Source organism: Sceloporus occidentalis, unplaced genomic scaffold (genome assembly GCF_023333645.1).
Source record: "Sceloporus occidentalis isolate IW3139 unplaced genomic scaffold, rSceOcc1.0.p SCAF_5, whole genome shotgun sequence".
In the NCBI taxonomy this organism is placed as follows: domain Eukaryota; kingdom Metazoa; phylum Chordata; class Lepidosauria; order Squamata; family Phrynosomatidae; genus Sceloporus; species Sceloporus occidentalis.
The window spans coordinates 117,635,780-117,661,124 of record NW_028316985.1 but is presented as its reverse complement, the minus strand read 5'-3'; the positions used below and the strand labels follow the sequence as shown (position 1 = coordinate 117,661,124).

General features: G+C 38.3%; 1 protein-coding gene and 1 long non-coding RNA gene across 2 annotated transcripts; one reads left to right on the top strand and one right to left on the bottom strand.

Moving 5' to 3' along the window:
* Nucleotides 1-75: 75 nt before the first annotated feature.
* CWH43 (cell wall biogenesis 43 C-terminal homolog) lies at nt 76-25,110 on the bottom strand. Its single transcript, XM_089526970.1, has 16 exons — nt 25,068-25,110; nt 23,328-23,519; nt 21,292-21,412; nt 20,869-21,023; nt 19,883-20,066; nt 17,953-18,041; nt 13,623-13,877; nt 12,829-12,954; nt 9,901-9,980; nt 9,096-9,201; nt 5,810-5,945; nt 4,906-5,055; nt 3,877-4,021; nt 2,992-3,053; nt 1,067-1,222; nt 76-443 (listed from the first exon to the last, which is right to left on the bottom strand). The coding sequence occupies exons 1-16, from the start codon at nt 25,108-25,110 to the stop codon at nt 356-358; spliced, it is 2,088 nt and encodes a 695-aa protein (XP_089383096.1). The 3' UTR covers nt 76-355.
* Nucleotides 3,341-7,819, top strand: LOC149312718 (uncharacterized). The gene is made up of 4 exons (XR_016281427.1): nt 3,341-3,437; nt 4,452-4,597; nt 6,818-6,900; nt 7,556-7,819. It is a non-coding gene; the product is annotated as an uncharacterized LOC149312718 (long non-coding RNA).
* Nucleotides 25,111-25,345: the final 235 nt, after the last annotated feature.

Genomic DNA, 25,345 nt, shown 5'->3' with positions numbered 1-25,345 from the left:
TATTCAGTGGGATAGAGGAACCATGATTTACGAATAACATTAGTGTAAAAAACATTACTAAGGATTCTGTATGGTGTGAAATGGGAGTAGGTCAATAGGGGGTGACAACATGAGTTCCCGCACTGGGTGATGCCACTGCCTAGAAGTAAACCCAGTGAATGATATGGAACTTGTACCTGAGGAGATAGTTATAGGATTGCACTATAAATTACTTGATTGAACATGATCTATTCAATTGGTCTATGAAATATTCATACAGTTGTGCCTTATTTTTAAATAAGGGCTTCTGATCTTTTTTGGTTTTGTCGTCATCATCGTTTTCTCCTTCTTGAAAATGTGTTGGTGTATCATCGTTCTAGCCAGCTTGTTTAAAATACTTTGGTGTGCTCATGTGAAAGTGATGATTCAGCTCATAATTGTGTCCCTCTTTGTAGGATCCAAATCTATACAAAACAAATCTGTGTAAGAACATGTTCTTGCTAAATCACACAAACATGATAATCCTTCTCTGATCATTCATTTTTATCGTGTAATCAATATTTAATTTGTAACAAGAATCAAAATGATTTTAATTAAATCATCTAATTTGACTTTTTCTATACTGTCCCATTATTAATTTCTACAGGTTTTCCATGCCTAAGCCATTTCTTTCTTCATTTGTTTATAAACTTACCTGGAACAATCTTATATACAGTTACCTGTGAGCATATTTGAACTCAGGGGGGTTTACTTTTGAGCAGATGTGTAAGACTGCAACGTAAGTCCTACTGAATTTAGAGAAACTTGCATCTGAAAATGAGAAAATGCATATCCCAGTACTGCACTAGCTTCTGTTAGATTTCAAATGGAAAAACTAAACACAAAACCTCAACATCTGCAAATTATTTATTTAATATAGTGATCTTGATAGAATCAGAAAATGGGGTCATTTCATTCCATACTCTAGGTATGGGCTGCTAAACTGTATTTATTAATTCCTCATATATCATTTATGTAAGAGTATGATTGGAGTTTCAAAGCTACTCTGTTGAAAATCTCACAAACTGTTTGTTTAAAATACACTAACCGTGAACTGAAGTGTGTTTCTTTAGGAACTTCACTGGAATCAATGGTGATTTTGTCATTGTCAGCATAATTATCTAGGTCATCTGGGATTCTAAAAGTTGCCATCTGGAGTTCTGAATCACTCAGGTGAGCATGAGAAATTCGAGCATAGCCCAACCTGCCATAAAGATATATAATATTTTCAATGTAATAAAATATCCAAATAATTTTTTTGCTTAATCAGGATTTCCAAACTGGCCTTTGTGATTGTGAGCCATTGCAGTTGATGGTTATCTATCTGTAGCTAACAGTTTCTGAACATGATCTGAAAGCAGAACTCAACATCAACAGGGAATAATTTGCTACAGAGGCAGGATTGCATAATAGGTGCTCAGCCTCACTCTTCTGCCTAGGCATACTTTATCAGAAATGACTTCCTAGACAGCAGTTCCTTCAGGTCTGGGGCTCTGAATAACATCTAGGAATATGTATTTCTACCTGTTCTGCCCCACCTTCTTGCTTTTGGACAGCTTCAGGTATGGACACTTAAAACTGGCATTTAATTACGTTAGTTTCAAGTCTGCATTCCAGCTTTTACTGCACAAATTTCATCACAATACCAAGGAGATGATCTGATAGAAGATTTTTGACAGAGAACGTTTGGTGTGATTGTATCTGTAGGCCTGGACACACCTATAGACAAATGATACTATTTACAGTCGCGCGGGGGGCGCGAAATGTTTTCTTCTTCCTAGGGGGGGCATGACAGAAAATAATTGAGAAGCACTGTTCTAGGACATGTTATGGGGTTCTGGGCTTCATTCTACCCCTCTTTGTTAATATCATAAATATTATGAACTCCACCTCTATGATCCTAATGTGAATGCTATAAGTTGGAAGCTAGAGAGTCACGTCAGCCAGCATAGGAGACATTTAGTTTTTGGATGTAGCAAAGGAGGTAAGATGCAACCTGATCATGGATGATGAGATGATCCCGGCCAGGATAAACATCTTTTTTGTCTATCAGGTCTGGAGAGATAATATGCCTATTCATACCCCCAGTTCACACCCTGGAAGATCCTTAAACAAAGATTTAAACCATTTTGCCATGTAGCCTCTGCACTTTGTTCCAGGGCATAAAAACCTTATTTAAACCCTGACCTTTCTTCTGTTCAGCAGCTTAGTTTGGTAGCAGGCAAAGATGCTGTTGCTAACCCCTCTTTCACTCAGTCTTGGAACTTGGGAGTGAGTTCCTTTCTCCATTTCCAGACCATTTGCAAGAGGAGCAGCATCCAATCAGGTGTTGTATAAAGCCTTCTCTATTCCAAGTTCTCTAGTCCTTGTGAGTGTGTGAGTTTTGTGTGTGTGTGTATTTTCCCCTTTTAAATAAAACTCATCATATTCAGGATTTGCCTTTGGATTCTCTTTTGCCTTGGACTTTCATATACATAGATTTAAAAGATCCTTAAATAACACAGTCATTGAGCTAAACCATTTTTGTGTTAGTTATCATTCCCCATATATACCTTTACTGGTTTGATGGCCTAGTGGTAAGGTCTTGGCTGTGGTTTACAGACACCACCAATAAATTCTCTGTGGAACTCAGCTGGAATATCAGAAAACTATCCAGGACCATAATAGTGGCCTATTTAAGATGACGCTTCCTTCCCACAGAGGGTATAAGTAATATTTCAAATAAACTGGTCCTCCCAAATGATTTAAAGCCATAAAGATAATTGCCAGCACTTTCCACTGGGCCTAGAAACACACTGGCAGTCATTTATTTCTTATACAATTGATTCTGTATGCTCTGAATGCATGGCCCCCTTGTGAAATTCCTGAAATGTATGCAATATGTCATAAAGTAAGGACTAGAAATAGGCCATAAACAGTCTTTACGAACAGCAGAGAAAGCAAATAATAAAGGTATTCATTTGATGGACATACCTAATTAATCCACGATACATTATATAACTGCACCACCTGTCGTGATCTGTGTTGTCAATATCCTAAGCATAAGTAAAACAAATCAAAGAAAAAATGATTAACAAATTATGTCTTTACAGATTCAACAAAAATATCTACATAATAAGTTTTCAGAGGCCTGTGGTTTGGTAAATGTGAAGCTAGAGGCTACTTTACACAGGGCTTTTACAAAATTCTTGTACATGGGTACAGAAATGTATTGAGTTTGGACAATATGGTGGCACAACTGATTGCACTTTCTGTAATCACAGCAGTACATTTTGAAGTGGGCATGGATTTTTATTCTCATTTATTGTATTTTTATTTTTGATAGTATGAAACCAGCCCATGAGCATCCCCAAGCTATGAACCTTCTCGTTCAGAAGGAGAACAACCTCATTCAGAACAAGTTGCAATCCTAATCCCAGGTTGGTTTTCTGTTTTGGCTGGATTAAGCCTTGGTCCATTCAACCACATCCAGTCCTTTGCTGCATCCAGACAATTCAGTATTTCCACAGCTTCCTTGGCATCAGTTGTAAAAGAGAGACAGAGCTGGGTACCACCAGCATACTGATGCCACTCAACCCCAAAACTCCAGCTGGCCTCTCCCAGCCACACAATTGTTAAAAAACCAAACAGGAGCTGTGCATCTTCATTGGTATCCAGCTGCTCTACTAGGTCCACATAAGGAGAAAAGGACAGCACAAAATTATTTTAAAGAATCTTGACGTCTTTTATCTATGAATCTACAGTTTTCTTTAATTTACTGTTAGGAGTTAAATATATATTTCTGCCACCAATCTGTCCTGGTATTGATTTTGAGTTGTTTTTTTACTAAGCACTGATAAATTGTTAGTGTTATAATACCTTAACATTGCCATTTTCAATTAATTGCATGTAATCTCTGGAACCAGGAGCTGAAGTGACATATCCTAGAAATGCAATCTGATCAGAACTCATCCTCAGTAGATTGGAAACAGCTTCTGCTTGGAGCTTTCTGTCCAAATCTTCCCTGAAAAATTTAATAATATTTTTAAAAGGCTTACTTCTAAAGAAAGGAAGGGTGATATACAATGGAGGGCATTGCAAAAATCTTGGCTATCACTTGCTATAGAGCTTATCTATCTATCTATGATCACATCTTTTCTTTGAGTGCATAGATGGGCTTACACACGTGAGGCAGGCTATTCTGAGAACATGTTCAGGATACCAAAGGATCACTATGACTGAGCATGGTTGATTCCACTCTATCCAATAATAGATCCTATCCATTTTAAGAATGAACAAACATCACTAATCTTTAAAGAATATTCCTATGCACATTCAGGATATGTTTGTCATGAGACATGTATCATCTTTGCGTAGCAAGCAAAGTAAAAGAAAGGCAATTTCTCTTCTCTACTTTTCCCTCCTGAATCTTTTCCCTGTCTCTTCATCTGCAGATGATGAGTGCTTAACAGTGCCATCACAGATGCAGTCCCACAGCTGGGTGCTTCGTAAAACTTCACAACACTCTCCAGTGGAATCACCTCACGGAAGCATCTGCTATTAATCTACACTGAGTAATCAAGCAATGAGAAATTCATGTGTAAGTGAACATATTAATCTAGTCTTCCTCAATCTGGTATCCTCCAGATGTGTTCAATTATAAACACTGTCATTCCAAACCAGTCATGCTGTTCCAGCTGGAAGTGATGGGGAGTTTTATGCCTGGACTAATCAGGCACTATAACTCTGCCATACACACAGCAAACCATGGTTAAAAACAAACAAACCAGCCCTGTATGTTTTCTTATATGTGATTGCAGCAAAAAGACAAACCAAAATAAAAATAGTACAACTCTGCTTCTTAACTTTTCATTTTCTGTCTGTCCAGCAAGTGATTTTCATACATACTCTTCATTCCCAAAATGAGCAACTACAAAATCCACCATTTTCCCTGTGAAGTTTACAGTCATGGAGATGGCTGGTGCTATCTCTCCCTCAGGAGAGGGGAGAAGATGGTGCCTGGATTTCACAATTGGGTACCTTGACAGAACCATTATCCTGCAATACAATAAAATAAAATGATTTAAGACTTTTAGCTTCAAAGCATAATGTAAACCAATAATACTGTCAATTGAAGTTTACTGGACCAGGAGAGTTGCCCACAGCCCCACTATTGAGAAGGAGAATGATTCATCTAGCAGTGAAGAGCCAACAGAACCTCTGTCATTACAAAGTAGGATAGGACACAAATGCAAGGTTCAAAGGAAAAGAAGGAAATGGGGGGAGCATGGAATGATTGAACATTAAAGCTCTGGGAAAAGCTTTATTAGATTAAATCATGGGGGAAATGTTCACAGGCATCCTATACTTTCCAGCTTCCACTATCAGGTCAGCTACAAGGACTAAGTGATTGTTTGTTTATTTACATGTTCATGAATTAAAGGTGATCAACAGTTTAAAACTCGACCTCGTAGCCAAAGCTTGGAAATATTATTTTTGAACTATGATTCCCAGAATTGGGGTGTTATAGCCCCCAAAGGAGCTTTTCTAGCCTCTGTATAACAAAACAGTACATGTTTTTCATGTTCACCAAGTTCCACTTAATAGCAAACCTTCACAGCTATATTTAGAATTGTTGTTTCCTTTAGTTTCCAGCCAGTAGCATTTCTAGCTGTTTTGTTATATACAGCCTAAGCAGATAGCAAATTCTTAATTTGCCACAACACAATATAATTCCCATTGCAGTTTATACAACACACATGTCTTTAATTGCCTGCTTCTCTGTCTTTGTATTCACATATCCCACACTCACCCCCAAGTATGATCTCGAGTACTTGGGCCAAAATCTGTATAAAAACCAAGTTTTTCTCCTAACCACATAGTTGGATCATTGTTCCCAATGAATGGCTTAGAGGCATCACTTTCCACAATAGTGATGAAATCTGCACCTGAGAAAGACAAATGTTTTGAAACAGGAGTGTAACTAATTCAATGACCTTCTATTTACTTTTTCCCCAGTACAAATTAAGGAAAGTGGAAAATGAAAAATTTGGAAGATCATTTCATTGCATCAGATATGTCATTTTGTTCCTGTTAAAAGAAAAGAAAACTATCAAAAATATTATTTATCCTTCAGTGCTTTGACTGGTAGACTCTTTGGGTAAAAAGTTGAAATAAAACTAAAAACATTCTGAGTTTGGTCAGGTCATGATGAATTGGAGTATAACTGGGGTCTAGTCCAAGTAGGATTAAGTCTGGATCTAACTCTCTGATTACAATGTGAAGTCAAAGGCTTTCATGGCCAGCATCCATAGTTTTTTGTGGGTTTTTCGGGCTATGTGGCCATGTTCTAGAAGAGTTTATTCCTGATGTTTTGTCAGTATCTGTGGCTGGCAACAGGAGCAACAAATCTTTATGTGCATAACAGCACCATCACTAGGGCCGGTGTCACCTGGTGCAGTAATTCATGCTGCCAGTCCCTCCCCCCTTATTGACCTCCTCCCATTAGTAAACTTTTTTTGGTACTAATTTTATTCATAAATCTTAATCCCCATATAACACTGAATGTAATGCTGATAGCTGTGACATAAACAACTAGCAAAATTCAAACTATACCTTCAAATTGCAATATCATACACAACAACCTAAATGTATTTACCTATACATAGTGAAGGTTTGGTTAAAATGTGATGTTTTTAAAGAAAATGTTAAAAGAATATTTTTTGAAAAATTTCAAACTTATTTTTTTTTAAAAAATCACATTTTAACTGTTACATTTTAATTTTTTTTTAATTCTGTATCCTCTCCTTTCTCCTCCTAGTGAGCTATGCCCCACTCCCACACCATCAATTAAAGCATTTTAAAGGGAAGCAGATGAATGTCACAGCCTGTTTCTGCCAAAAGGTAGGTGTCTGAGGAACAGTGGTGTCACCCTCCCTTAGGTTGTCACCTGGAGTGGTCAGCATTCCCGCACCCCCAAGTAATGCCACAGGTGCATAATGAAATATTTAATGACCATAAATGTTTTCACATATTCAGTCTACTACTTTGAGCCCAGTACCTATTTTATTTACTAAATGCATTCTTGGGTTTATGTGCCTTCAAGTCACCTGTCAACTTATGACAACCTCATGAATTTCACAGGTTTTTCTTACTTACCTGCAAAAGGTATGCTGCTAATAATAATAATAATAATAATAATAATAATAATAATGCTAGCAATAACAACATCAACATTGCACAGTACATACCCTTGACAAACACCAGCAATGATTATTTCATACCTCAATTAACAACAACAGTTGTGTGTCTTCAAATAATTTTCTTGGCAAGATTTTCTCAGCAGCGGTTTGCCTCCCTCTGAGGCTGAGGGTGCGAGAGTGGCCCAAAGTCACTCAGTAGGTTTCCAGAGGTGAGCAGGGATTTGAACCCTCATCTCCAGAGTCCTATTCCACTACGTCAAACCACTACGTCACGCTACAAAGCCTATGATAAACTCCTCTTTACAATGCCTTTTTACATCTTCCTAATCCCCATTTCTTCCTTGCCTTCTTTCTAGTTGGAATTTTAGCAACATTGGCATTGAGAGGATGGTGAAGGATGGTTGGAGAAACACAGACTTGTGATACTGGGTTGTAATATGGTGTCTGCAATAAAGTGAAGAAACACCTGAGCTGAGAAAGACCAGGATTCTGCTCTAATGATCCTTTTGTAGCTGTGTGTGCCTGATTATCTACCACAGGCAAGGTAAACAACAGTTGCCTCCAGAATTCCTCACTGGGCTTGTGTGAACAGCAAAACAGAAAAGGCAAGAGGAGATAATCCTATCTCACCAGCTATTCTTAACATATTACAAAGCATAATCTGCTCATTTGCCCACCAAGAGTGGAAATTATAAGAAAAGTGGAGACTGGCTAAAGAGGAAAAAAATCCTGGGATGCATTCTAGAAGCTTTCAAGTGGTATCTCAAAGGTTCGATGTGTTTTTGTTTACTAATGCATAGCTTACTTGGCCTGGTTGTTTCATTTTGCATGTGCATATTGTTAGTTTTGAATAAAAAGTTTGCTGAAACAACTGCTCTTTCCTTTTGTGACATAGGAACCTGCCACTATTATTTCCATGTTGTGAAATTTTCTGTTAAAGATGTAAAGCCCAGTAATACATGTACTCAAAAACAGTGATGTAAAACTGAATTAAGAACAGCTTTACTTTTGCACCATTCTTTTTTAACCTTCCTATACATCCAACCCTTCCAAGGCCTTCTTTCCCTTGACCTCCTGCTACAGTCTTCCTTGGTACCAAACACTTGCTCCAGGGCATTTCCCAGTGCATGTGTTTAGGGAGCATGAAGGAGCTGCAAGAGAGGGTAGGATTGTTGTTTCTGGTAAAAGCAGTGAGATTCAACATGACTCCATCACTGGAATCTCAGAATGAAATTAATAATCCTTATGAAAACTCTGTGTAATAATGTAATATTATTTACATATAAAACCAGGAAACTGGGACAAAGAAGTAACAATTTCTCCAAGGTTCTTTGGATGGAAGAACTAGAGCAGTTACACTCATTCTCAATTCATGATGTTTATTGCTACATTACAGCTGTCACTTCAACTTCCTGAAGGTGTAAATTCACTCCTCTGTCAAAAGTGTAATGGAATACCTGCTTTCCATGTCATCAGAAACAGGGAAAGGACGTAACTCATGCAACGGAGATAATATTCACCTGGGACCCTGATGAACTACTGCTAACCATATCCCCAGATGGCATGGCCACTGGAGCTTCCCTCTAGAATATTTAATATTTTTTAGCTCTATGTCAAAGTACTAGAAAACAGTGGGTACTAGATATACAAGCAGACTGAGATGGCATAAGGCAGTTTCCTATGTTCCTATGTTCCCATGACAGTTGATGGTTGACTTTAGATCTAGAGATGCTTCCTGTCCAAGAGCTCTTTGTTGGGCAAAGAATCTACCACTAGCTCTTGCTTCCTTGCAGAGGAAGCCCTTGTTCCCTCTGTAACAAATGGAAGAGCCTGCTATGGAAGACAATGGGGCATAATGTTCAGTCACTCAAACAAACATAATTCTGTTGGAAGTACCTGTTTGATTCAGCAGAATGGCTGATTGCTCTAAACTAGACCACCCTTCATTATCATAGCCAAACCTGAATGGCCAAATCAAGGCAGAGAAGTCTTTCTTTGGAGGCTAGAAAAATTGAAAAGAGAAAAAGGGTCTATTGTTTTCTTTTCATGGTACTTATATCAAATGGCATCAAATGAAAAGATGGACAATCTCAGTTTTCATCACTAGATATTACCCAACTGGACCTTACTCAAATAACTGCATTTACATGCTACCCTTGCAATTAACTCTCTCTTGAGGGCAGGGTCTATCTTGTTTAGTTGTGAACACTTGGAAAGTACTATACACATACATACATACAATAGATACAATACACACAAACTCATTCATTCATTCATTCTGAGGTATACACAATTCATAAAATACATTGTGGGAGAGGGCAAAGAGGAGTTGCTTCAAAAAATTAACATCTAATTTACTGAAAACCTAGGGAAATAATTTTAAATTATTTAAATTATTTCAATCTACTGTTTGTAGGCATAACTTGACAGCCCTATGTGGTAATTCACTTGGTTTATCATTGTTTGATGGTTCATAGCCACATCTAGGAACTTTTGCTCCTGGAAAAATCATGTATCAAAGTCTCAAAAATTCTGAATTGCCATTGCTATATATATCCAAAGAATTACACACATTGAATTCTATGCATTGCTCCATTCACTTCATCCCAAAATACTATTTTTTCACTAGTGGAAGCTAACAAAGATGAAATATTAAACACATATCAATAAAATGCATTACAAAAAGAAGGAAATCACTCACCCCATGGCCTAATTTTTTCTCATAAATTTTATATCGCAATCCTAGTCCCAGTAAACCTACACCAACTAGTAGCCACAAAACTAGAAACAGAAGAGAAGAGGGTTTTTTTAAAAAAAAATGCATACAGTATATGAACACAAGGAAGATAACACCAATTTTGATTTCTCAGGAGCCTACTAATTTCAGTTATTAATAATAGCTTACCTAACATACAGACTTCAGCACAACCATAATTCTAGAATTTTTCTAACAGACCAAAACAGGGCAGATTTTTGCCAAATTAATATATTAATTCATATTCACCTGTGTTTCAGTCCATAGTGTCTCATAACTCTATATTACAGTTGCCCCTCTGTATCTATGGATTTTTTACCTATGGATTCAACCATCTACGACTTGAAAATATTAAATATATATATAAATTCCAAAAAGCAAAGTTTGATTTTGCCATTTTAAATAAGGGACACCATTTTCCTATGCCACTGCATTTAATGGGACTTGAGCATCCATGGATTTTGGTATCCATGAGGGGGATGTCCTGGAACCAAACTCCAGCAAATACCAAGGGCCCACTGTGTATGTTTATCCTTACTCTCATCTTGGTAAATTAGTATTGAAAAGAAAGTCTTTACAGATATAGGTCCAAGGTACTGCCCTCCAGAGTAATGACTGGGATGCACAACACATATTTACTACAAATATGTGATTGTTCTCCCCTTGTCTTTCCATTTACAACAATTTTCTTGTCAAGGAAACAGCTGTAGGCAGCACTCTCCCCATATCACCAGGATCAGTCAGTTTTTTTTTAATTCAACAATGCAAATAATCTCATTCATGCATTCTGGGTTTGTTATTCACACTATGGAACCACATCATTGCACATGTCTGCAAGTTCCATTGCTTACACATGCAAACATTCGAGTAAAGATAGAGTTGACAATGTGAATGCATTCAGAACATGTTCAAGGTATGCAGTGTTTTATCCCAGGTCTATTCACATCAGTTATTCGCACTACGGATGCTGCGGGTCTTTTTTAAAAACTCAGGGGAAAAACTGATATCGCTTATCCGGGAATAAGTAGGTTTTTTGGCAGCCCCCCCCCCCCCCCCAACTTAATCAAGTGTATTCAGGATGCATGTAAACAACTGATATTATAGCAGCTTCATTCAACCCAGATTCAACCTAGATTATTTTCACAGTGTGAATAACCCCATAGAATGACTCCAATGCTCTTTCTCAAACACATACACACACACTTCTAAAATGGAGCTTAAAAGCTGGTCCAAAGACATGTCCAAAGAAAGCATGGCCCCAACGCAAAACAAAATGAACCCTAACAAGAGGTGCACATGCAAATTTGGAATTCAAATTGTACTACATTGTACCCAAGAAAAAGTGCAGTACTCAGTTTTCTAGTAAAACTTGTGTTAATTGACAAGAATTCCAAGAAATATATAATGACAAAAGAAACATCATTCAGAAATAACAGCAGTTAAAGACAACAGTGAAAACTGCCTTGTCACAATAATTTGACCATTCTGGACGAGGCCTTGATCACAGAAGACCTATTTTGGTTTTTTTTTGGTTTTTTAATTTATATACCGCTATTCCAAAGATCATAGCGGTGAACAGCAAGTAAGCTAATTAGCAGGTAAGCTAATTTGCCCCCAACAGTCTGGGTACTCATTTTAGTGACCTCGGAAGGATGCAAGCCTGAGTCGAGCTTGGGCCCTTTTGCTGGTCTTGAACTCGCAACCTTGTGGTTTTGAGTGAATGGCTGCAGTACAGGCATTTAACCATTGCGCCACCAGGGCTCCATTCAAAGAGATACCTTCTTGCAGTAGCTCTGATTCCATTTAACACTGTGTTATCCATAAACCTAGAGTTATGTAGCTAGATCCAGCTGTTCTTCTGAGGCTGCATCCACACTGAAGAAAGATTGACACCACTTTAATTGTCATTGCTCAATGCTGTGGAATTGTGGGAGTTGTAGTTTTGTGAGACATTTAGCCTTCTTTGTCAGAGGGGTCTGTTGGCACAACAAACTACAGTTCCTAAGATTCCAGTTTGCAGTTAAAGTGGTGTCAACCTGGATTATTTCTACTGTGCAGATGCAGTCTAAATCAGTTTAGGTCAAGCATGGTTTAGCAAAAACATGCTTGACCTAAAGTGGAATTGAGGCCCAGTTTTTGTGAGCCACAGAGGCTAGCAAAAAAGGCACAAAACATATTCCACAAAAAAAATTATCAAGAATGAACCATAAGTCAATTTTTAGTTGTGGGTTTTTTGTTTTTTTTTGTTTTGGTTTTTTTTTTTTGGGGGGGGGGGGTTAAATATGCCTGTGTATATATGTATGCTTCAGAGTAGGGCACCTCTTAGGATTTGTTTAAAAGCTGAAATCCCATTCCAGAAGAAGTCTAAAGAAGTCTGAGGAAGTTGGGGCCTTTGAAAAAACACTCTTGAAAGTATGGTTTGCCTACCTCTCGTTTATCTACCTAATACTTCAGTACAAAAGTGGTAAATTCTGAAGAAAGAGAAAACAGTAGCATAAATTGGGAGGAGGGATTAATCCCATATATACTGAATTGATATACAGTGTTTACCAAGCACAACACACTTGCAAATACACTAATACCTGACTTATTGTCAAATTAGTTATTACAGTTGACCAAAAGCTCTTTGGGTAGGGTTGTTTAACACATTGTCCAACCCATCTAACACTTAATTATGCCTACAGGACACGAACATATTCACCTACCGGTAACCCTGCACATTTACTGCACATTCCTATACATGTCTACTCACATATAAGATCCATGGATTTCTACAGGACTTACTCCCTGGTAAGTATGTATAGGAGTGCTACTTTAATATTCTGAAAGTCAACCACCAAGTTGCTTTTTGGAATGAAGCAAAGTTATACTTACATAATTTGATGTATTTTTCACTTAGTTTGAAGTCATGTTTGTTACTGCTTTTTACATTAAACAGACAGTGAAGATCTTTCCTGCAGTCAACTAGCACGTTTAAGACAATAAACATCATGACAATCCCTGTAAGGAACATATGACAGATACAGAGTTTTTAACATGGTATTTGCTGTAATGCTTTATGGCAAAAGTAATTAATGAGGAAGAAGACACAAGCTAGGAGAGACTGCAGCAGTTTGCCTTTGCCTGAGCATACTGGGAAGGGAAAGACTGCCACTCCTGTCTTCTTCTCCCTGCTGAGTTAGGAGATTATCGCATGGACAAATAACCCGACTGCTCCCTAACAAGATGCAGCCGGGTTGCGGGATGTAGGCCAGTATTATTGCTTGTAATTTGCTACCAATTCCACCAGGCGACTGCATCCCGGGTCCCAGGCACACTTTGGAGGCCACTTTTCAAAGCCGGGAGCTATCCGTGATATGTGAACTACAATCATATTATTGTTATCTACTCTCTGTAATATGAATCTCAATATTTCATTCAGAAGTAATGGAAGAATGCGGTTATATTGCTTTACTTCTTGCCACTCTTTTAAAAACATTCTGAATGCCTAACAATCAAAACAGTATCTAGAGTTCTACGTAATATTCTATAAATGCTGGGTTTCACTTGAGTGGTGAAGACAAATAGGAAGGGCTTGCGAAACTCTTCTAAATTACATGTTTACAGCTTTTAGAGATCAAGTATAGCAAATTTGATTGTTGCTTTTGGTTAGGAAAGAGCAAACATACCTAGAAGAATGTGGGATTTTTCTCTAGCATAAATTCCACCAGGCACAAATTTATAAGCTGTACACCACACACAGAAGAACACTTCAAGCACTAACATGAGCATGGCCGTACTCATGGCTTTTCCAGGATATAAGCAACTAATAAAACATCCAGTTATGCGTGGCCACATGCACATTGTAAAGACAGCAAGGAGGTCACCAGCAATGGCTGCATACCATGTTTGTAAGCAAAGAAGGCCAGCTGCTCCTGCTGCCCCTAAAAAGAATCCAACAGAAATAATATTACACCATGGAAAATTATTGTTTATTTTCATTTTGGTGCATAGAGCACCAAGATATTTTATGGATCACAATCCATAATAAACATAACACAACAGCATTCACATGTAATCAAAGTATTATGAACAGGAATTAAAACAGGAATTAGAGTTAAAAAGTGAGATTCCCAAGTGTCCTTGTGAAAAGCTATTGTCTTCATTTCTCCCTGTGCATCATATGTTCAGACTTAGGTTGGCTTCCTTCATATCCCTACTCAGACACATTATATTCACTGAATGATTTTGGGCCAGGGACTATTTCTCCACCTTCTTTACCCCCCGAGTTATTGTGCAAATAAATACCACTAGACAGACATGCTATCCTAGTTTTCTAGCAAGCCGGACAGGATAGAGGTAATAATGATAGTTATTTTTATGTTCTGTAAGGATTTTACCAACAATAAGAATGTCAATTAATGCCTTGCCTGATGGAAAGACAGAAAGAAACACACTGTGATACTGGCCTTGTAACATCTAGACGTGAGATGGGGAATGTGTGGCCACTCCAGGAATTGTTACAAATTACAATTCAGCTCTTATTAGTCTTCACCACTGGCTCTACTTCCTAAGGCTGATGGAAAATCTAGTGTGTGAAAATGTAGTCTAACAACATCTTGAGAACCAGACACTCCCAACCCAACCTTTTCTACTCGTCCCACACAATTTTCCAGGAAAGAAAGAAAGAACTGTAGCACCTTGGAAAAAAATAATATCTTTTCTCCCACATCAGATAGCCTGAGAAGCACTGTTCTAGGCAACCTTCATATAGGGATCAATCAACTTCATATAGGTATCAAATAGCAAGCAATATAATAAAGGTCTCTTGGCTCCACAAGAAGACTATCAGGCAAAAGAAGAATAATGATCCAAAAACAGTCTGACAGTGATCCAACAGAAAGGATTCAATTAACTTTTAAACTCAGAAATTCTACAGATAGCTTACCCAGTACTTAATGATCCACTGTAAGGGAAATTACTGAGAAGATGAGGAGGATTAGGAGGATAGAATTGTCCCAGAAAAAGATAATACCAGGGTGGGCATACTGAGACCATCATCGAAACTGGGCCAGAAACTAGGCTGATAGGGATCATGGACAAGTGTGTAACACAGGAATGTCTGAACAATGTCAGTTTACCCAAGTAAACTAGACATATCAGAGCTTCCAAGCAAGTTTTACTCTGGACAATCCAAAATTACAGTCAGCCTTCTATATTCACAGATTCTTTATCCATAGATTCAACCATCCACAGCTTGAAAATATTTCAAAAATATATAAATTCAAAAAAGCAAACTTTGATTTAGCTATTTTATATAAGGGACACTATTTCACTACACCATTGTATTTAATGAGACTTGAGCATCCACAGATTTTGGTATCCATGGTGGGTCCTGGAACCAAACCATAGAGGATACCAAGGGCCCATGTAACTGCTTTTCTTTCAGCCTTCCTCAGTTACTCCTTCCCCAACATGCAGCGCACAAGATGTATTTGACAATAATTCTCATCCCCACTGAGACAGCTGAGATAGCTAGAATTAGGGACACAGTGCAACATTTTGTTGAGTGCTAGGTTAAGTAATTTTGGCATAAAGAACTATGCATACTTTCCTTCATCTATTAAGTCAGTGATAATATGAGAATGAAACCTTCTTGAAGTTTTAGAAAACTGGATTAGTCTCTACTGTATTATTCTTTTATATCAGCACAAGGAATGGGACATCAGAAATTGCAGTAACCACTGGATATTATTACATTAATTTCCCATACAGCAAAATGGTGCTCAGAATTTTACAACAAAGATTTTTTTTACCATAAAATAGCAAGAAATGTCAGACATGCAAATTGGTTTCAGACAATGAGGAGGCACCACGAGCGATCATACTGCAAATATATATTGGCTAATGGAGTGCAGTGAACATTTCAGAAAAAAATCAGCTTGTACTTTATATATAATAGCAAAACTGTTGATTGTGTAGATCACAAAAAACTATGGATCACTCTAAAAGAAATACATGTGCCACAATATTTTACTGTCTTGGACAAGAAAGCATTCTCAGGGCAAAATATGGAGAAACATCATAGCTTCCAATTGGGGAGAGGGTCAAACAATGCTGCATTTTATCACCCTGTCTATTTAATTCCTAGGCAGAACATATCATACTGAAAGTTGGATTAAACTCAAAGGAGTTAAGTGTCAAAATTCGAGGAAAGAACAACAACCAACTAAGATGTGCAGATGTCACCATATTACTCACAGAAAATAGCAATGATTTGGAATGGCCTCAGATGAAAGTTGAAGAAGAAAGTGAAAAGCAGGACTACAGTTGACTGTTAAGGGAAAGGAAGGATCAGAGATTATTTACATAACTTCAAAATGGAACTTTAAATATTTTCTATCACCTCAGTTATCTGTAGGGGCTTATTCAGATGGCAAGCACACCACAGGTCAACCGCATTGTATCCTGTTCATCATAGGTCCAACCTGGTTCTATCCTAAGACTGGTGCAGTGATAGGCAGGTGTTCACACATCTGCCCGTCACTGCACCATGGATCCACCACACACTCCTTACCTACCACCAATATCATGTCTGCTCTGAAGGCTCCTGGTGCAACCCACAAGGGCAGAAATGGGGTGCCTGGCTACACCCACATTGCCAGGCACCCCCTTGCAACATCACAGGCTATGGCAAGGGCCTTCAGAGCAGATATGCCAGTGGCAGTAGGTGAGGGGTATACGGGACCATGCCATCTGCTGGCTATTGCAGCAGAGTTTCAGGAAATTACGCCACAAACAGCTTGTATTTTTAGATTGTGTTTAGGGCCCTTTGGGCCAGAGTCAGTCCAGAACTGTTGGACTAGCCTCTGGAGTATCCAACCCTGGCCTAGGGCTATTGGCATACAGGATGATGCCAGGCCAGGGGAAACATGGGCCTATTGGCGCATGCATTTAGCTCCTAAGATTTGGAAGGACAGCTATGAAGGAACTAGGTAAGCACCCTAAGCATAAAGATATTACTTTAAATACTAAAGCTACACTCATCCATGCCATATTATTATCAGTTTGTGAAAGCTGGACAGTGAAAAAAAACATCTTTTGTAATGTGGTGCTTCAGGAGTGTTCTACTGATACCAAAAGATAAATAAATGTGTCCAAGTGCAAATAAAGCCTGAACGCTCCCTGGAAGCCAAAATGACTACACTGAGACAAGGGCCTGTTACAGACTGCCAAAATAAAGCTGCTTCGGGTCTCTTTGGAGATATGCTGTTTAAATGATGCATGCATCCTAAGAATCCGGAAGCTGCACCAAAGCTGCACTCCAGTGCTCAGGAATGGAGTGTGGCTTTGGCGCGACCTCCGGACTCTTAGGACCCATGCATCATTTAAATAGCATACCTCCAAAGATGACTCAAAGCAGCTTTATTTTGGCAGTCTGTAACAGGCATATGATACTTTGAGCATATCATGAAACAACATACCTCAATTGGAAAAGACAGTCATGGAAATAAAGTGAAAGGCAATAGGACAAAAGGAAGACCATATTACAGATGGATAGATTCAGTAGAGGAAGCCATGGCTCTGAGTTTACAAACTTTACAAACAGGGTTGTTGATGACTGGAGCTCTCTGAGGTATCTCATTCATAGGGCTGCTGTAAATTGAAACTGACTCGATAGCAAATAATAACAAAAACAAATTGACACTCAACTTGCAGAACTTCTCATTAAATATTTATCACATCACTTCAAAATATCTATTCATCCTCTGCTTTCTAGTAACATTAAATGGAACTCATAAATGTTCATAAACTTCACCACAGGTAAAGATCAGCAAATCTCACCTCCATACATGTAAGCACAATTGGACTTTGCTTATTTCAGGATTCCAGTTTATGAATTTGGTTTTATTTTATTTTTTAAATGATCTTTATTGAAAGTTTACAGTAGATACAACACATTTTTTATGAACTTGGTTTTAAAAGGCTTAAGGACTACAGCAATGCATTTAATCTTACCTGCCACACACCAGACACAAAGTGCAGGGGTAGACCAAGACCAAAAGGAAAGCATTAGTCCATGAGCCAGTCCCAACAGAACTGCCCCTCTATATATTGAAGCAAAAGAAAGAACAGAAGATTGCAAAAAAAATTGTTAGAAATCAGAGAAACATGAGGTGGAATTTAAACTGCAAAATTTGGATTATATATAATACTTCTTTTCATTCATACAAAAGGGCTTTTTCAGACTGTTCTAAAGAAATGTGAGTTTTCACAATATGGCTCCTTGGGTTTTGCTGCCAATTGTCTTCGCTGTATCTACATGCTTCATTTTGGCATCTATGGGAACAGAAATGGTTTGCTGAGACATCACCCTATGGTTTGAAAGGCAAAATTTCTACTTTTTTTTAAGAAAGAAGAAAAACTTCTCTAATGCTCAGTCAATGGAAGAGAAAATAAGGAAACTGGGTGAGTAAAAGTAAAGGAAGTTGAAAGAGTATATTTTATAAGCCCAAATCTAGTGAAATTAGATATCTAGGCTCAATGTTTGTGCATTCTTGTATGGATATTGTGGACACAAAAACTTACTGCTGAGTAAGCATCTACAAATATGTGCAGTTAAAGTTTTATTGATTTAAGTTGAGGTGACTTAAGCATAGGCTTATCTCACTGAAACCAATGGTACAGGTTTAAGGTTTGGCTGGAACCTGGCAACAGAGACACACAATAGTGGTACTCCTTTATGACTCACCATTTTAAAACTACTGTATTAATACATTAGACAATTATCACTACAAAGCAAAGAGATGAAAGGTGTTAAAATTACTCAAAGACTGAAAAAGGTTTGAAGCTCATACTGAAAACCTATTACACCAGAAGAAAATATTGGGATGTTCGCATTGCAGAAATAATCCAGGTTGACACCACTTTAACTGTCATGGCTCAGTGCTCAGGAATTCTAGGAAGTGTAGTTTTGTGAGACATTTAACCTTCACTGTCAAAGAGCTTTGGTGCCTCAACAACTACAAATTCCCAGAATTCCATAGCACTAAACCATTGCAGTTAAAGTGGTGTCAAACCACATTAATTGTAAACTGATCATGGCAGTGGAACATAGTAATGGCAAACAAGAAGCCTCCCATAGGAAAACAACTCCAAAAGACCATCAAGAAACCTCAGTCTTGCCCATTAGTAAGAGAAACATCTAGTATTTTAAAGGAAAAGAGAAGAACCACTCCTTCAAACATTGCATGAACAGTATCATACAAGTCAGAAGGACTGCAAGAGGCAAAGCTTTCAAGAAGCCACTTAATGCAAAGCTTGTTCAAAGATGAAGCATCTGTTCTCAATGCAAATGATAACAAATTAAGCAAATGTAGAAATAATGCAGTTTGACACTACTTTAATTCCATGGCTCCATCCTACAGAAATCCTGGGATTTGTAGTGTTATGAGGCACCAGCACTCTTTGGCAGGGAAGACTAAAGACTTTGTAAAATTACATATCCCAGGATTCCACAGGATGGAGCTACAACACTTAAAGCAGGGATGTAGCCAAGGGGGGGGGGGTTCCTTGGCGTCCAGACCCCCCCCTTCCATTAGAAAAAACGAATGGTGTGTGCTGCTGCGCCGCCGCACCCAAGCCCCATTATAATGGTGGCCCTTAGTCTGGACCCCCCCCTTCCTAAAATCCTGGCTACGTCCCTGCTTAAAGTGTTGTCAAAGTACATTATTGCTAAGGTGTAGATGTACCACAGTCATGTCTATTCAAATGTAAGCCCCACTGAGTTCAATGTGGGTTGCTCCCACTGCATATAGTCTATGGTTTCAGTTGCAGAAACTTCAGCAGTTACCATCCAAACATGATCCACAAACACAAAATGTTGAACTTTTCTGAGTTCATAGCTCTCTGTTCTGACCTCTTTTATATTGGAATAGCCAACACTTACCCATGTGGATTAGGGTCTGGTCCAGGCTCTGGGTGTCCACTCACTGCCCATCTAGAAACTAGTGAGAGCTCTCCAAAAATCCAGAAGGTGAGGAACATCAAGCTGCCAAAAGCCATCCCTGACAAAAGCCAGTTAGGTCTAAGTAAAATGTACTCTGCTTCATTATCAGCCTGATTCTTGGCACCTAAATGATGACATAAAAATGTGAAACGTTAGCCTTGTAAAGCACATGGATGAAGAAGAGCAACTTCTAACAATATCTTCATGCATGACATGAGTTCTCTCGCACTGTTTGTGATAGTGACGCAAGATAACAATATGTGTCTGGAAAACAGTGAACAGTTATTGTCATTAAAATACTAGAAGATGGCTGAACCAGAATTTTAAAACATTTTCTAAAATCAAAGGGCCTTCTGAAGGAAGGAATTGCCTAAGACTGCTATTAAACAGACCAGTTATTGAAAGTAGTTGAGGATTCCTCCAGATGCCCCCAAACCTTGGGATTTGGCAGGAATTGTACCTGTACTTATGAGGAGGGGCAGAGTTTTGTTCATACAACATTCTTCCTGTCCTGTTTTCCCCCCACTGAAATTCCAGTAACATGCAACTTCTAATACATAAAGTAGGGTCCCCGTCCCCTATTTCAGTAGTTTCACATAACAAGTTGTGATAAATAAATCACACATCTGCAGCCGTTGCCTCAGTTCTTCCCACTTTTGGGTGGTGGAAGCAGTCCCACTGTCCTTTTCTGAAATGATTAAATTATTTTTATTAATGGTCCAAACACAATAATATAGATATAATATATATGCAGCTATACACCATTTCTATATACATATGATGAAAAGTGCCCAAATCAGTTCCACATTTCCAACAACCATCATCATAATTTTTGTAAATTTTTGCTAATTTGGAGGGGGTGATGTACCACCGTTACTGCATTATGTAATAATTTTCTGAGAGATGGATCACTTCTAAACACTCACCTGCATATGTTCGTTCAAGAACTGCCATGAAACCTAAAATCATTATAGCAGCATTGAAAGCCATATAGCTCCACAGAGGGTTCAATGATGTATACCAAATCCGAATAACAACAAGAAGAATTTTTCCTAGTATAAATCCCCAGATTCTGCAGTATCTGTAAAAGTACAATGTTAAAAAATATTTACAAGCAATGCAACAACCAAAAACAATAGCTGTTGTATAAAGGTAAGGGAATTTTCAACAGTTGCCATGATATTTGTGTGCTTTTTTAGTTGGCCTCATAAAAGCATTTCCACAATATGGACTTTGATATGTATAATTGTTATTTTCAATTAAAAGTATGTTCTTGTTTTTTGACAGTGGTATCAAAAAAGATCATCTGCAGTTTTGGTGATGCATATTTATATTCTGTTATACAATACCTTTGTAAACCATTCCCAGACCACCATGTTACTGTTTGAACCACCAATGATGAAGAAACACCCATGGCCAAGATCAAAAGTCGAAGGCAAGCATTTGGAACTTGGTAAGAAGCAAGGCTTCCTGTAAGAGGAAATATGGTTTTGTTAATGTAAAGCTGCACCATAATGGTACAATACAGCATAATGTTACAATGCAGCATAATAGTATATAATGGTACAAAAGTACTATTAAATAAAATTAATTTAATTGGAAGAGTTAATCATGTATTTCAGTTTCTCTCTTTGATATCAAGGAGAAGGTACTTAGGTGAATTCTAAGCAATTGTTTGATCTTTTGTACATTCACTTAGGCAGTGGTTCCCAAACTTTGATCCTCCAGATGTTTTTGGACTTCAGCTCCCAGAATTCCTGACTGTTGGCCAAGCAAATTGGCCGCAAGAATCTGTCAGCTCCTCAAATCTCAAGCTGACACGTTTGCATACATTCATTCTGCAGGCCTTAGTCAATCATGGGCCAATTTCAAGGACACAGTGTACAAAAGTCAGCATGCTTTGTCTCTTTTAAGGGGGGTGCTTAGGGAGGTTAAGATAGGAAATCTTAGTAAAGCACAGCTTAAAAAGAAGCCATTTAAAAGTATACCGAAGTACACTATGGAAATGCAGTTTTCTAAATAATAAAGACTTATTTGAGAATAAATGAATAAAGTACATTTCACTTTTTGTAAATGTATCTGAGGAAGTAGACTTAAGTCTATGAACGCTCATGCTGCATTCTTTCAGTTAGTCTCGAAAGTGCTCCAAGAGATCTCTGCATACTGATTCTACAAACTTACATGGCTATATCTTTAAATTTTAACTTTTTATTACTCTCAAGGGACAATGCGGGGGCTGGGGAAAGAAGTTTGCAAAGCAATATAAACCTTCTACATACTTGTTTTCTTGAGCTGCTGGGCGGGGAGAGGGTACATGCTGTACTCCCAATCCTCCACAGCACAAGAATACAAGTATGTACATAGGCCTCAAAAGTACTATAATGATTTGCCAATAAATAAAAAATTATGATCTGAAAAGTATTGAAAAGGACCCATCTTACACTTTTAATTCCTACTAAAATACCGTAACAGAAACTAATTTAGTCCAAATGCCAGCTTCATTCTGAAATGGGAAATATACAGAAATAGCTGCAACAGAAGTATCTGCAGCCCAGCAATTGGACAGCAACAGCCGCTTGCAAAGCTGCATAGCTGACCAGCAGCAACTAATACAAACCACCAGCCACTGGCAAGAAACAGTAGCTGTAGCTGACCAGCAATCGGAAATCAAAACCAAAAGCTTTCCCATTGCAATAGCCCCACAGGCAGCCAGCAGCAGGACATTAACCGTAGCATGAGCATCCCAGCATCCATGGTATTCCCCTGTTATTCACCACCTAAGTGGTTTTCATCCTCTGTTATGGCCAGCTAGGAAGGAGAGATAAAAAGTTGCTCTGGGACCCTCTTTTTATACTGTTTCTCTGAAAGAATCTAGGGGACACCAGGTGTAAAACCCCCAAAATCTCTCAAATGGAACCCCAAAATCAGGGAGGTGGAACTAACAGTATAACCCCCAATTGGGGATGGGGCCACCTGTTGCTTTTTGCTTGATGAGAAGTATGTTCCCAATAGTACTTTGGTTGGTAGTCTGGTAGGGAAAAGATGCAGGAAGCAGCAGGAAAACGCAATATGAAATTGCATGAGTGAGGCACTGCATTTGAACCTTGGAATCGGGTGATTAATTTGAAAACACCCAATTACTTGTACTGCATTATAGCTGCCCCTGTATATTCCCTTTCCTAAACTTTCAACACTCCTTCCTTTCGTGCGTGCTAGAAACCCTGCAATATCTCGTATTGGAATCAGAGAGTGGGGAAAGAAAGAACTGCCTACTACAAGATGCTTTCAGCCATTTAAATATTCACATGCTTTGATTTTTACCCCTTATTATTGCCATGTGACCAGTATTACAAAAATACAGTACATTTTATGAAAGGATACTTACCAATCATACTCAGTCTCAGGAAAGCTAGAGTGCATTTCTTGTTTGCCAGCCGCCAAAACACACCAATAATTAAGAACGCTGGAGAGAAGAATGCAAGAGCAAAGGCTTCCAAGCCAGTAAGTTTCAATGTTTGTAAAGGAAAATAATAGATCATTGGTGGAAGGGCATAATAAAGAGACCAAGAAATATAACCTGAAATAAAGAGAGAAGTACCAGTAAGTATTATGCTTCTGCTATGATAGATCTTATTTGATTTTGTAAAGATTTTTAGGGTACCAAATATTAAAACAGAGCCAGTGTGGCATAGTGGTTTGAATGTTGATCTATGGACTTTGGAGACCAGGGTTTGATTGAAAGCATGCAAGTCTTAGAATGCATGCATCATTTAAACAGCATACCTTCAAAGTGACCCGAAGCAGCTTTATTTTGGCCTGTCTGTATGGGCCCTGAATCATCAATCAATTAATCAAAACTCTCCTTCTTTGGAGGTCTTTAAACAGAGACTGGATGGCCATCTGTTGGGACTGCTTTGATTGTGAGTTCCTGCATGGCAGGGGGTTGGACTGGATGGTCCTTCTGGTCTTTTCCAACTCTATGATTCTATGATCAGAAATAAATTTATACCCAGAACTTATAGGAGCTAGACACTTAAAAGCATAGTGGAAGATATTAAGGTGCTGATCACCTTTCCTGAGAAGTTTGGGAGCAGAATTATAAGGTTTAGTTTCTTTTGAGGACCAGAAGGAAGTTGTAGGCCTGAAGCTTTTTTCTTTCTTTTTGTTAATATGTACAGTATTTTGTTTTTAAATATGCAAGCAGTTCATATGGGAAGAACACTGATTCTGTGAACAGGCAACACACTCACAAATCTTGTATAAGGTCCCAAAACTAACTTTGGCTGAAAACTTTCAACTCTGTGTTTAAGGTTCAAGTAACATAAGGGAGACACAGCATTTTATTTAAAGCTATGTTCCTCCTCAACCCCTGCATGCTGTGCAAAATAGGTATCTTTCATTATACAAGTCAAAGGGAAATACAAATGAGGAAATGTTCATCCCCCATGGAGCCAGGTTCCAGTACCACAAGTGAGTATAGTGGGAAGAGAAAATGTTTCAGGCAGGCAGTTTCCTTTGCCCCACAGCCTGTTTTTGCTTTCAAAACTGTCCCATTTTATCCATGACATGGAAATAACTTTAGGTTTCAGCAAAAGATTTCTTACGATTATATGCCGTCTAGTCTGTCTCCAAATTTACATTGAAACTCTTTAGTGATTCTCTTCCCATGATTAATACACATAAGGTGGTTTAGGTCCCCAGTAAAGATTCCAGTCATTTCCACCATATAAATATCACTCCAGTCACCTCAATTATTAGAAAGGAGTCACTATAGAAAGGATGGTCACACAGCCACTATAACACCATCTTCCTGCTGCTCTACAACTTCAATCCACAGAGGCAGGTATGCTGGGTCACTGGCAATTTAAGAGTGGTAATTTGTAAAATAAAATTAAAGCAAAAGTATTTTTCTTTTGTCTACAACACTTGGGCTGAAAATATTATCTTTTTGCAGAAGAAAATCCCAGAGCCATTTGACAGTGCGGCAATACTTTAAAAATCTAATGTCCTCCATGAAGAATGTCAGCTTAAATAAACCTTTTTTTTTTAATTGAGAGATAAACCCACTTGCAAATATAATTTCATACTCATTAAGTATACAACATAGATTGGAAAAAATACAAACCCAGGAGTGTTTCCATTAGAATTTCTGTCCATAGGGAAACCATTGCTTCACTCTAGGCTTCTCTTCCTCTGCTGTTCAGAAGTGCCAATACAGTCCAATGTGATTAAAGAAAAGGCTTGCCTTTAAGATGAATGTATGGTGTTGTGGTGCATAATGTCACAGCTAGACCTGTGCCAGCCAGTCAGCCCACACCCATTGTAAAACTGGTTACTTGTGGGACATGTGAAGCACCTGAGCACAGCAGCAACATCTAGTGTCAAGGGAAGGAGATGCTACTC